Source organism: Ambystoma mexicanum, chromosome 5q (assembly GCF_040938575.1).
Source record: "Ambystoma mexicanum isolate Mex_15411 chromosome 5q, UKY_AmexF1_1, whole genome shotgun sequence".
Taxonomy (NCBI): domain Eukaryota; kingdom Metazoa; phylum Chordata; class Amphibia; order Caudata; family Ambystomatidae; genus Ambystoma; species Ambystoma mexicanum.
In genome coordinates, this window is record NC_090933.1 from 1,302,615,152 (window position 1) to 1,302,628,515 (window position 13,364).

Below are 13,364 nucleotides of genomic sequence, written 5' to 3' on the forward strand. Positions count from 1 at the left end.
GGAACAGCCATGCTTTGACCAGTCTTTCAAATAGATGGTACGATTGTTAATTTCTGATATGCGCAGGCAGAGTGTTCCAGAAAGTAGGTGAAGCCACATGGAAGATGGTGCCTCCTGCCCTTTTACTCTTGTAAAGTGGAATGGTCAGTGACGTGCTGGTACTAGATCTTAACATCTGTGGTAAGGTTTTTAGGGTGATACTGTCATTGAGGTATACAGGGGCATCCTTCTGAATGCACTTATGGGCAGTGGTAAGGGTCTTGAAGAGAATCCTCGCTTATATGGGGAGACAGTGCACCTCTCGTCTGTGAAGGAGATGCGATTGCTACATTTTAATCCAAAAGCAGCTGGTAAGGCTTTGTTCTGAAGTAATTGTAATTTGGATAGGTTTGTAGCTGTGATATCTAGGAGGAGAGAATATTGCAATAGTCCAGTTTAGTAAGGATCAAGGCTTGCGCTAGGGTCAAGCAGTTCTGAGGCGACAAGAATTGTCTGCTAAGGTTGGCGGTGTAGGACATGGAGGAGGATCAGGTGTTTATGTGCCTGGTCATTGGGAGATGGGCTTCTAGGTAGACGCCTAGGATTTTTTACCTGTTTCAGGACCGGGATGGATGGGCAATCAGTGGTTATGGAGGAGTAGTTGTTGTCTAAGGATTTAAGACTGGCGGGGGAGCCCACAATGAGGAATTCAGTTTTCTCCTCATTGAGCAAAGACTATGCGTGGCCATCCAGTTTTGGACGGTGGTGTAAATCTCATTGATAATGGAGGTGACATGTTTGTGGTCACCTGTGATGGGGATAAGAATGTGAGTGTCGTCAGCAAGTTTGTGTAGATGATGCCCAGGGAGTCCAATGCCACGAAGAGTGGTTTAGTGTATGTGTTGGGGAGAGGCAAGAGCCTTGTGGAACCCCAAGAGGCGCAGAGATGGGATCTGCAGCCTCTTCACCAATGAAGGACTCTTAGTGGTGCGTTTGGTTAAGAACGATTTGATCCAAGTGTGGCTTCTGGGGAGAAGTGGAAGTTTTGGATAAGGGAATGCCAGAGTATTTCATGGAACACTAAATCAAAAGCGGAAGAGAGGTCAAGTAATAAGAGGATGCTTAAATTACCGGAATCAAGGATGCTGTCCATCTGCATTTTTAGGTTGAGTAGTGCCATTTCCGTGCTATGCTGTGAGCGGAAGCCCGATTGCCTGGTGCCAGGAATAATTGGATTTGGGTGTAGGCTACTCCATCTATTATCTACAATAAGAAGGGAACAGTGGTGATGGGCCGGCAGTTGGTAGGGATAGCAGGGTCGAGGTTGGGTGTTGTGTAGAGGGGTTATCCAGGCTGATTTGATATTGGTGGGGACTGAGTTGGAGGAAAAGGAGGCATTGATAAAGTCTGTAATGATGGGAGCTAGGGTGGGTCCGCAGAGTTTCACCAGGCGAGCATGGCAAGCATCTCCCTTGCAGTTCGATGATTTAAGGGCTATGATGGTGGCCAGTACCTGCTCTTGGATGACTTAAATTTGAATTAGGGAGTGCTGGCTGGAGGGTTGGTTGTGTTCGGGGAGGTGGGTTTGATCGCCAGGGCGTCTCTTTCAGTATTTATTTTCTCTTGACAGGTGTGAATTGTATGTGCCAGTGCATTCTGTAGTACACCAGGATTTTTCACCTTGAGGGGGGCTGCGATAGGAATGAGTGATTCCAATTATCCAAGTATGGAGAAAAGCTCTTTGGTATTGGACCCCACATTAGTAATACGAGAATTCTAGGTGTTGGCTTTGTGTGAGGCCACTGCCGATTTCTAGGTTTTAGGGCACTGACACTGGTGTCGGAAGGGTTATTTTTGTGCAAGTGTTCTAGGGCTCTTTTCTTGCGGCCTAGAGTCGCGAGTTCTTCATCGAACCAAGGATTGGTCAGTTTGTGTTTTGGGGGGATTTTAGAGGCAAGAGGAGCCAGGGTGTCTAGCGTGGATTGCAGACATGAGTGTTAGAGATTGGGGCTGGTGTTGCAGGGGTCATGTTTCATGATAGCAGCTGTGAATAGAGGGTTGAGGCTCTCGGCTGTGAGTTTGCGGGTATATCTAACTAAAATGGGATTAGGCTTGTAAGAAGATGCTTGCTGAGAGTTGGCGATATGAAGGTCAAAGTGAATCAGGAAGTGATCTGACCAAGGCACTTCGGAGATAGAATCAATGTTGATGGCAACGTTTGTTGTGAGAATCCAGTCAATGATTCTGCCTTTGTTGTGCGTGGGTTTGTCGATGTGTTGGGTGAAGTGCATGTCGTGAAGTGCTGATGCTAGTACGGCCGCCTTGTCATTGAAGCCAAGATTGATATCCCTAAAATAATGAATTTTGTGAGTGGCTTCAATAAAGGTGTAATAAGCAGTGGAATGTCAAGGTCTGGTCGGTCGGTGGTGTTAGGTTGACGATATATTAAAAGGAGATTGTAAATTGTTTTGGGGTTAGTGGTCAGCTTCGTGAGTAGGATTTCATATCCTGGCACGGGGGCCATGGGACAAGGTATAATTTGTATAGAGGTTTTTGTTATGAGTGCAACTTCTCTGCCTGCGGTGTCCAGTCGGTCCGCCCTAAAGATAGTGAAGTGGGGTAGAATAGCAAGTGCAAGGGAGGGGCATGGCGCTGGGTGTTACCAGGATTCTGTAATAGCTAGGATGTCTAGCTGGTTTTCTAATATCAAGTCGTGAATGTCGATAGCATGTGCTCCTAAGGAGCGGTGTTAATTAATGAACATTTTAGGCTTTTTTGCTGGTCCAGTGGAGGAGGTCCGGTTGAGGAGTGGGAGTCTCTGCGTGATGAGGACGAGGTGTTGAGACGCCTAGTTGTGCGGGTGACACGTCCTGTGCTGTTTGTGTATCTCCTGTTACTTCCGGTGAGGGAAGGTGTAGCTGGGGCATCCCCAGGTGGGCATGGGGGGAGGCTGTGCAGGACGTGGGGTGGTGCATTGGGTGGGTGCGTGAGGGAAGCCTGGCTAATCTCAGTGAGCCTGAAGAGGGTTGTGTGGTAGGGGTTGAGCGAGGCTGCGTTCTTGCTCTGAGACGGGAGTGAGTTTTCTCTAGGTATGGTGCTGCTAACCCCTTATACTCCGTGTTTGTTGCATGTGGAATCATGCGAGGTGTTAACATGTTTGGGTGATGTGTGGGGTTTGAGTGCGAGATTGATGTTGTGGTCTGAGGGATTTACGAGGTGGTCTGGCACATCTACTTATGTTAGGCCCGATAAGGGGCCTGGTAGTGCAGGGCCAGGGGTGAGTCATGGCTTGGCTAGCGTCCGTCTTGCTATCAGTAAAAGCTGGTTGGTGCTGGGTATGCATGCGTGAGACCATGAATTTGTTAGCTGAGATAGTGTTACTGCTTCCTGACGGCAAGCTTGTGCGGGACATTTTAAGCTGTGAATGTGGGGGTTCAGGGGCGGTGGATATGATATGGCATTTATAACGCGCCTATACACAAGTGTTTCAAGGCGCAAAGAGGCATGGGAGGGGAAACAGAGGGAGACAAAGACAACAACCCTACTAGGCCAGGTGACATTGAGATTGCGCAAGTGCAGGGGAGGGGGGGGGAGGGAAAAGTGCAGAGGGACAGGGGAGGGGATAGTGCAGTACCTAGGATAACAGTAAGATAATAAAGAAATAAAAGTGTAGCCAGCAGGTGGCAAGTGCGGGACTGTAGGGGTACAGAACAGTCCCCGAGTGCAAGGGTTGCCAGAGTGCAGTGTAGATGAGCAACTGGCGGGGAGGGGACCAGGGCCTGAGATCGGTTGGTAGCCAGGTAAGCGTGACGTGTGAAATTCTGCAAGTGGTGGTGGGGGGAGTGGGCGGGCAGGTGGTATTAGGGGTTTGTATGCAATGAGGGGTGTTGGGGTAGCGCTGGGGTGAAATTATAGAGTTGGCATGAGCGCTGTAGTGGTGGCAAAAAGACAGTTGTAGCCGGTAGATAGGAGGGGAGCAGGAGAGCCAACAGGACAGTTACAGGTGTGGAGCTTCCTACCTTGTGTTCAGGTGGGCAAGTCCATGGGCATCGGCAGCAGTACAACGGTACTATTTGACGGTAGTATTGATCGATGTGCAGAGCTGCGCGTCCTACAACCTCCTCCACTCTACCTACTGCATTGCCCTTCGGCATGTTGCACCTTTGGACGTGATATCAGTTTCTACCACTGCTGCCTTCACTGATTAAATTAAATCAACAGAATCTGCATTTTGTCTGCAACCATAATAGGGCAAAAAAACAATCTGAGGATGTTGAAGAATGTAGGATCATGGTTACCCGCACACGTAGAGTAGGTACAGTCTTCTAGGTACGCCCTTGTGGACGCCCATCTTCGAATTTGAAAACACAAGATGTAACACTCTGTGCCAACAACTAGAGGCCTATGCAAAGCATGTGAATCTAAGCAGCTTCGCAAGCCCCAGAAATATTTATTCCTGCTATGGTTTCCCTTTTGATGCGCGTGTATTAATATCCCTTGTCTTGAAAATGTTCTGCATGTTATTAGCAAACCACACATGGAAAGGGTATTAACAGAGAATCGCAAACCCAGTGAAATACTACTCATTTAAGCAAAGTAAGTGATTTGATCTTGGGTTTATTTGGATTTGTATAGCGCACATCTGCCCGGGGGCATCATGGCGCTGGTCAGGTAGGCTCACTTAGTACACATCATTTCAAGATGCATACTTTACAAGAGGTAGGTGGCCCAAAAACCAATATGGACGTTGTTATACACAGATGTCATATACAATCAATATGGAGAGAGCAGATCAGTTATTTGAAGATTAGAACAAGGCTGGCTGAAATTCTAACCCAGGCACAAACATGCAGAATTTCTTGGGACCGAAGGCATCCACTCTGAAGCTTTAGTCTGAAGACCGAACAAACAGAAAGACTCACCTCCCGGGTGGATGGCCATGCTGGACACCCACTTGCAGTTGGTCAGCAGCTTCTTGGTGAGCTCCTGCTTGAGCAGGTTGTAAACTCTGATGTAACGCTGGGTGGCCACGAAGAAGAAGGGCCGAATGGGGTGGAAAAGCACACACTGAACCAGCCCTTTGCTCTTGCGGAACGGGTTCTGACTACGCCGCTTGGTAACTTGGTGGATAAGAACCTGCATGTTGCCGTTGTCAGGGAGAACGCTAGCAAAGTAGTCACCCTTCCCATGCCAGGTGACATGCTTCACCGCCTGTACAAAAAAAAGGGAAAGATTGCAAGATGAGAAGCAGATTAGGTCATTTAGACAAGCTCTCCACACTTTCCATGGGCTTTTCCCGGTGGTGCTCAACAACAACCTCTCCCAGGGATTCACAAATCTTAACACGTTGTAGGGGAACCTCTGCCTTCTCATAAGAGTGTCTGGTATCACACTCTCCCAGTGTGCACCAACCTCTTCCCATCTTGTAGGGATATCCCACCCTCTCTATATGATGTCCAATGTCACCCTCTCTTCCCAGGGGTACACCACCAATTCCCATCCAATCCTCTCAAGCAAGCCCAACATCGTGCATCCCCGAGAAGAAACTAAATCCTTCCCTCTCCCAAGTGGCATTTTATCATAGGAGTGTTACCCATCTCAAGGAGGCAACACTATCCCCTCCCCCCATGTGGTGCCCCAATTCACCTCTCTCTGGATTACTCAACACCCACCCTCTTCTGGAGGTTACGCACCAAATAACCTCTAGGGGCAGATAAGCCCTACCTTTCTCAGGTGTAGGGTGTGGCAAACCATCTCTCACTGGAGCACCAGTACACTCCCTCCCCTTTTAGAGCTGGACTGCTTTAAAGGGTCCCACCCCACCCACTTCTAGGGCACAAGCCCATCCTCACGAAGGGGAAACTTGTGCCTACCTAGTATGATGGCTGCTGACCTGAGTCACCATTAAAAATGCTTGCAGCATTCAAACAAACCAATACTGATTAAAAAACAAGAAAGCAGACAACTTTGCAGGATTCCCAAAGAGAGCAAACGAAAGACCTTGGGGTAAGCACACACATGTTCAATGCACAGAGATACACATTAAGATCATAGAAAATCTAGCCGTAGAATGGGCCCCTTACATAGAAGGCCTTCCTTGATTTCTTAGTGCGTTGAGTTGTTTTTACAGCTGTAGAACTTACTATAGTCTGGCATTCTTTCCTTTTAGAATGCTTTGGGGACGCTGTAGGGGACACCATTTAGAATTAAGTCGGGATTTAAATAAGAATTGCAGTTTTGTAAATCTAGAAGAAACGGGTTATGTGGGTAGGCCAGTCCTGGGCCAAGTTGGACTGCTGCATTGAATGTCGCGGAAGAAAAATGGGATACAATTTACTAGTAAAAGTGATGTAATCTCAAAAATGTACACATCAACCCAATTGCACAACTAATACACAAGCTCTTAAGCCCCACATCAACCACATCTGGGTTCCAGTCATTCATATAGTTCGGTATATTGCGCTGGGGCAAAGAAGGGCATGCAGCAAGTCACGTGACAGAGCCATGTTTGGGCCTATGCTGCACAATAACTAGTGTGCATGTAAGGCGAAGCCATACAGGTTTTACCCCCAATACACTTTACTACTTCCAGACTATTCACTACAGTATGAGAACCTGCATGTCATAAGCCACAACCCTTGTAACACACCTTCTCATGTTTCACAGTTAGCCGCACACCCTTCTCGTACGAGTCTCCCTCTGCGACCAGCCACTTGACGGGTTGAAGGTACTGCTCCTCAGGCTCTTCGAAAGATGCAATCTGCTGGTCGGTGGCACTGGACAGAAGCTTGTCCCCCAACAAAGGATTCAGAAGAACAATGGAGCTCTCCCTGCAAGAAGACAACGTATTGTAAGGATCGAGTGGTGAGGCATCTGACCTCGGTATTGCAGAGTGGACAGATCACCCACTCACCACACGTAAAAGACAGTTTTTCATATATTCCCCATGTCACAATATCCGAGACCTCTTGCAGTGCAGAATGCAGACGTGCTAGTGATTTGAGATTAGGTGACATACGGTCACATCTTTGCAGCTTCGAGCATGGGGTGGTATGGGGAATCAGATATTGAGTTTTACGAAATGTGTATGTGCAATTGAAGTTCTACCCCCATGTCTTCTGTTAGGAAAGATGATTCTTTTTTCTGCCTTCCCTCCACAGACATCAATAGGACACCCTTCCTTTCGCTATTTTTTTTTTAACCTTTCCTGAGATTTGGAGGTAATCATATTAAGAGAAGTGCGGTAGGAACACTGTGTCCCTGTAACTTTGCTTTTAGCAACTTTGTGACACTTGCATGATGTGTCCAGGATGGGTTGGGGGCAGGGGATACTTTTATCATGTTTTCTTTTTTAAAGTCTCGTGGACTTTTGCATTTTACAGCTTAATGCCAATTCGAGTTACAACATACTCTTGGGGCAAAGGCATTTTAGCTTTTTGCTTGTCTTTTGGACATCTTGTAGTTCGACCTTTCTGCTCTGGAGTGGCTTCATTTTCCATATATGGTAATACCTATCCTGGGGAAGCTCCAGCCTTTGCGGGCAAAGTGGCGGTCGGTGTGTGGTAGGACGTGGCGGCTTGTCTACCTGGACCCAGTCCACATTCGTGCCAGAGAATGTCTGTTGCTGGGTAGATACAGTGGCCAGAGGCTGTCGGAATTGGACAGCCTCTACCAGGTTTGAATGGTGCAGATCCTTGACATTGGTGTGCTCAGTGCAGCTCCACTCTGGATTTTGGATAAGAGGGGGACTCTTGCAGCCATTCGAGATAATTGTTGGAGCCAAAACCTCTACAAAGGAGGGTAGCCCGCTGAAGACCCTGAATTCATTGTTGGAAGATTGCCAGCTGCACTTTCTTCACTTGCCCAGCAAAGCCCAGTTTCTCTGTAGGGCTAAAGAAGACCTTTGTCTGTGCTGGGACTCCTGGACCAGTGGGAAAAACCAGTCTGCTCAGTGATCCATCCACTAGAAGTGCTCAGAACAGAGATCCCCTGGCTACTTCACTGCAACAGTATCCGTCCCAAGTTGAGCCTTGGGACTCCACAGATACTCCGCTTGGGGATCAACAAGCATTTCACTGAAGCTGCAGCTCTCCATCACGAAGAGGGGCCTTGCAGGACCAGTTTCGTTGTTTCCGTCACAAGGGTCGTGTGCCGCCACTGTGTGCATTGCATCCTGGGGGTCCTCTTAGGTCATTGACTGAGTGGTGGTCCTGACGTCAGCATGTCCCAAGTGTCCAGAACCGGCACAAGAGCCTGGAACCGGGAATTAGCCAGACTCAAAAACCAGATGTCTGAAGTCATCTCTGCACCAAATACCCCTGGACATCGTCCAACAGAACCAAGGAACGAAAACAAAAACAGACATTTCAGGAATTTCCATAGTGGTCCCCCCGAGTGAAATCGGAGTTCAGAGGGTGAGTAGAAATGCCTATTTGGCTCCCCCTCACCAGTATCCATAGGGTCCTATGGGCGCAAAGTAATATCTCTCCCTTGCCTAGCCCTGACCATTGGCGTTCTGGTCGGGTATCCTCCTCCGCGTCTCCCATAAAATGGTTGGATTGGGAGAGGGTCTGTTAAAAAGTTCTTCTAATTTTTAGAAAATGTTTTTTATTCATGTTTGGTTTATTACAAACCTTTAACATACATCCATTTACATTCGAAAAAAGTTAACTTTTCCAAAGCATTTCCACTTGAGTTCACTTCATTACAGTGGAAGAATCCATTTACATTAAAAAAATACGAATTTGCAATTAATCTCCCCTTTAGTATCAAAAGCAGAGTTATTGAGATCAGCAAAGGAGTTTGACAGGTAGGAATAAGGTATTGTTCTCTTTACTCAAACAATGCAGTGAAATAGGAGAAGGAAAAAAAAGAGGATACAAATAGAATTCATTGCAGCGGGAATGGTCACGAGAGTATTTCATTCCAAAATGTCATCATGGTAAAAATCATATTATGTTCCCCCACTAACAAAAACTTCTACCTTGGAGGCTGACGAATGGTGGATGGAGCGCCTAGCAAACATTCCCTATATTTGTTTTTTAGCGGTTAGCATGTCACATTCGATCATCAAGTGCTTTGATGATTCGATTGAATCGGGTTCCTTGCAAAATCTGCAGGGATACGGCTGGACACCCAGCTGTCTTTGCTGGCCATGGACTTCCCTCGTGAGAAGATTTAGTCTTGGACGCATAAAAAGGTCTGTGTGCCTCAGACAGGGGAATTTTACTAGATAGTGAGGCAATTGGTTTAATTGAACGTCTTTCATGTGACAAGTTGATTGCTAGTTCGTATTGCGAGCTCTTTTCCTGTGTTTCTATCCAGTCGTTCATCAATATTTTCCTTTTGCCTTCCCCAGGGTTGTTTTTTAAGAGCTCTGTCATCCGGCCAAGCAATTCTACCCAGGTGCTACATTTGACTTTACAAAGATCCAAGAGACCATTATGGCTCACGGTCTGTTTCGTTCTTAGTATATCTATAGGAGGAAGATCGTCATCTATTACCAATTTGCGATACAAATCCAGCGATTTGCAAAGGACCTATTGACGGGAGAGATTGAAGTGCCAGTTCATATCCAATCATAGTCAACGGGAGGATGGGAGGCAAATGTAACACTGTGCCAGAATAGGGCCTCCAAAGTGTACCATATTCCCCATGATAAATTACAGGCTCTTTCTGCTCCATATGTTAGAATTGGAGTCACCTTATGTTTGCAAAAGGTGACCACCAGATGGACTGAAAATGTACCATATTTTTATGTAGCATCAACTCTTTTCGGGCCAAGCTCTCAGCACTTATTCTGAGTGCTATTTCCCATTAGTTTTCTCCGATACTGGAATTCACCAACACACCAAGGTATTTTATGGAGTGGACGTGATATATATGATATGATATATGGCATTTATAACGCGCCTATACACAAGTGTTTCAAGGCGCGATGAGGCAAGGGGTGGGAACAAGGGAGGACAGACAACGATCCTACTAGGCCAGGTGTCCTTCAGATCGTGCAAGTGCATGGGAAGGGGGTAAAGGAAAAGTGCACGGGGGAAGGGAGAGGGGAAAGAGCAGTACATGGGAAAGTGTAATAATTAAAGAAAAAAGACAAATAAACAGCCAGTTGGTGGCAAGTGCAAGGAAGTGCAGACATAAGTGCTGGTAGGGGGACTGAAGGGATACAGAAAAACGGTCTCCAAGTGCAGGGGTTGCTAGGGAGGCAGTGCAGATGGGCAATTGACGGGGCCAGGGCCAGAGATCAGAAGAGGGTGGCCAGGTAACCAGTGCAATTTCAGTCAGGAATTCAGCAAGGGATTCTAATTTCTTATTCCCTAGAAAGGAGGTTAAACTTGCCTTTGTGGTTCCCCTGTTGGGCACAGAAGCTCATTATTTGTGTCTTTCTGACGTTCATTTTTAAACCGTTTTCCTGGATGTAGTGTTCTAGACCATTTAGTCGCCTCTGGAGGCCCATCAGTGTCTTGTCGAGGAGAACAAGGTCGTCAGCATACATAACCCAAGGAACTGGCTGTGCATTCAGAATCTGGGATAAGCATTTATTTCCCTTTGACTATTTCCCCCAAGTCTGACATGTAGAGAGTAAAGAGTATTGGGGCCAATGAGCCGCCTTGCATAACGTCGCAGGAAGTTTCAATTTTTTCCAAAAGGGCCTAATCTCCTGAGAATCTAACTTGGACCAATGTAGCCGAGTGCAGGGATCTGATAGCGTCGAATAGATCTGGCGGGCAATTCCACGATGGACGTTTTTGCCACAGCATCTCTGTCAATGCTATCAAAGGCCTGCTCTAGGTCTATGAAGACCAAATATATTTTAGTTTTGGTCCTTAGAGCTTGCAACTTTATCAAATTCAACAGAAACAGGTTAATATGTGTGCCTAGATCCCTGACGAAGCATGTTTGATGTCCATCCTATTATTCTCTGTTACCAAAGTAGTTATACAGCGCAGAAGAACTGAGGCAAAAAGCTTCCCAGGGAATCCAGGAGAGCTATAGGTCGATAATTTACAGGGAGTGACCCGTCTCCCTTTTTGAATATTGGAACTAGCACAGTATTTCTCCATGTAGAGGAACTTCTTTGGTTTCCAAGATGTTTGTGAACAGAAGAGAGCAAAATTCCATCCATGCCTCAGGATTAGATCTAAGAAGATCGTTACATAGACCATCTGGTCCCGGGGCTTGGGATGTTTTGAGTTGCTTAATCAGCATCAGGATTTCATCTATCGAATTCAATTTACCATCTCGGAGATTGCTCATCACGCGGCCCCTCACGACTCCACGCCCCCTCGCAAAGAGGGTTGAGAAGAGGGTGACCGAAGCCTCATCCGCTACTGCAATCATCAGGAGATGGGTCTGTCTGGTTTGCCCATTTAGGAAGGCCCACAGATTATTGTGTATTCTGTGTACAAATTGCCCTCAACATCGTTTCGGCATCACGTTGCAGGCATTGAGATCTTGAATTCAGTAGCCAATTTCATTATTGTGTTTTTCTTTTTATACGCAGAATCCTTTCTTCAAGCAGCGGATATTTCAGTTTTTTTAGTTCCACTCGAAAGGTCTTTCTGATGGCCACTACCACCTTATTATATATATGGTTATTTTTGGATCTGGTTTTAGGGCATTAGATTCTCGGTTTCATTCCAAGCTGCACATTTAGATGTTATTCATGGCACATCATTGGGATATATACGCAATCTACTTTTCCCATTGGATGGGTACAGATGTGGAAGCTTAGCTATTTTTCGACCTGGTTCCTTCCCTTTTCATGTCAGAGTGACCATGTGGTGGTCACTACTGTCGGTGGAGAGTAAAATGTAGTCTAGATGTGCTATCAAGTTTTCCCTCTGCCAGGTCAGGGTAGCCAAGATGTCACCTATTAATTGGCCATTTAACATGTGAATTAAATGTATCTGAAGTTCTTTTCGCCATATCTGAGCTTTCTTTCATGTTAGGTTATCTGCGAGTCACAAGCCTTTCACATCAAAATAATGAACATTCAAGTCCCTACACAGAATTACATCTGGACCGTTAAATCGAGCAAACAGGTTGTCCACCCAGTCCATAATTACATCAATAAAGGAGGTGTTGTAAATTCCCCCCGGATTCCAATAAAGGTTAAAAATCACCAAAGGCCTAGCCGCACCCAGCAGCGCGTCATTAGTGTCCACTATCACAATTTGGATGAAAGGATTGTGGTTCAGCACTTCTATCGTGGTCAAGCCACAGGAAGATTTCAATAGAGTCAATAGGTCAGAGGAGGCGCGGCCGTGTTGACCTTTGTTGGTTGGGTTTAAGTATTCAATGTATCCATCACATAACGGAACCGACAGCGCCCACGTCTCCTTAAGACACAAAATAAAGTATTTCGATATTTCCGCTGCATAAAACAATGCATGAAGTCTCTTGTGTTCCAAGAGCACAGCTTCAGGGGCACGTCCAACTCATCTTCTTGTTACTAGTTTTCCCTTGAATACATCAAAGGAATTGGTATCCGTGAGCCTTTCTCTGTACCACTCAGTGCTGTAAGGTTATTACTGTGGATCTTTCTCACTGCATTCCTTTCCGTCGGGTCAAACCTCACTGTTATCCGTGAATGATCTTCATTTTCAGTGGCCAACATTTTTCGTTTTAGATATGTGCCGGCATTCAGTTTTCTTTCCTTCTCTACTCCAGTGCTAGATTTCCTTGCAGTTATTGTTTTTTTTTTTGAGTGAGTCTTTTCCCTTAAACGGGGACATCTGGGTCTCAGAAGATCCTTGGATAGTTTGAATCCCAGCAGGAGAAAGGAGGATGCCATCTCTAGGAGGTCCGCTTCAACCAGTGGAGAGGATAGATGTAAGCTCACCCAATCCAAACTCCTCTCACAAATTGCACTATTTTTATGCAGTGCGAATCTAAGCTTGGGTATGTGACAAAGAAACTTTAAAACGTTAGCTCAGTTGAGGATCAACCTGTCCTCCGTTATCAAGAGACGATCTATCACTACCGTGTGATCATTTTGTGTGCTTTCCGGAGCACTGGAGGGAGCTAAGTTTTGGTCGATATCGTTTGATTCCTCTCTGTGTGCATCACGATCAAACCCCTTAGCGTGCTTCCCCAGAATTAGAAGGTATTTTTCTTTCAGTGTCAAAAATGGTTCTGAACGGGGATTTTCTACTTTAGCCTGGTGTTTCGGTCTTTGTGCTTTCATGCGCGCAATGTCTTCCTCATCATCAGCTTCCCCACCATAGGTGTCCTGCATTGTATATGCATGTTGGACTGAGTGTAAAGCCTGGTCATCAATCTCTTCCTCAGACAGATAGAATACGCTCATGAACCTAAGTCCTAGCTCCGAGGTGTTCAAAGTGGTGTATTCCATATCTCATCTTACCAGTTGG

General features: G+C 46.2%; 1 protein-coding gene across 1 annotated transcript in view; it reads right to left on the reverse strand.

Moving 5' to 3' along the window:
* The window catches only part of BOP1 (BOP1 ribosomal biogenesis factor), a 696,945-nt gene that overhangs the window by 28,532 nt on the left and 655,049 nt on the right, over positions 1-13,364 (reverse strand). Inside the window, exons 12-13 of the mRNA XM_069621900.1 lie at positions 6,629-6,809; positions 4,902-5,190 (exon numbers count right to left, since the gene is read on the reverse strand). Coding sequence (XP_069478001.1) covers positions 4,902-5,190; positions 6,629-6,809 — 470 coding nt within the window. The remainder of the gene's footprint in view (positions 1-4,901; positions 5,191-6,628; positions 6,810-13,364) is intronic.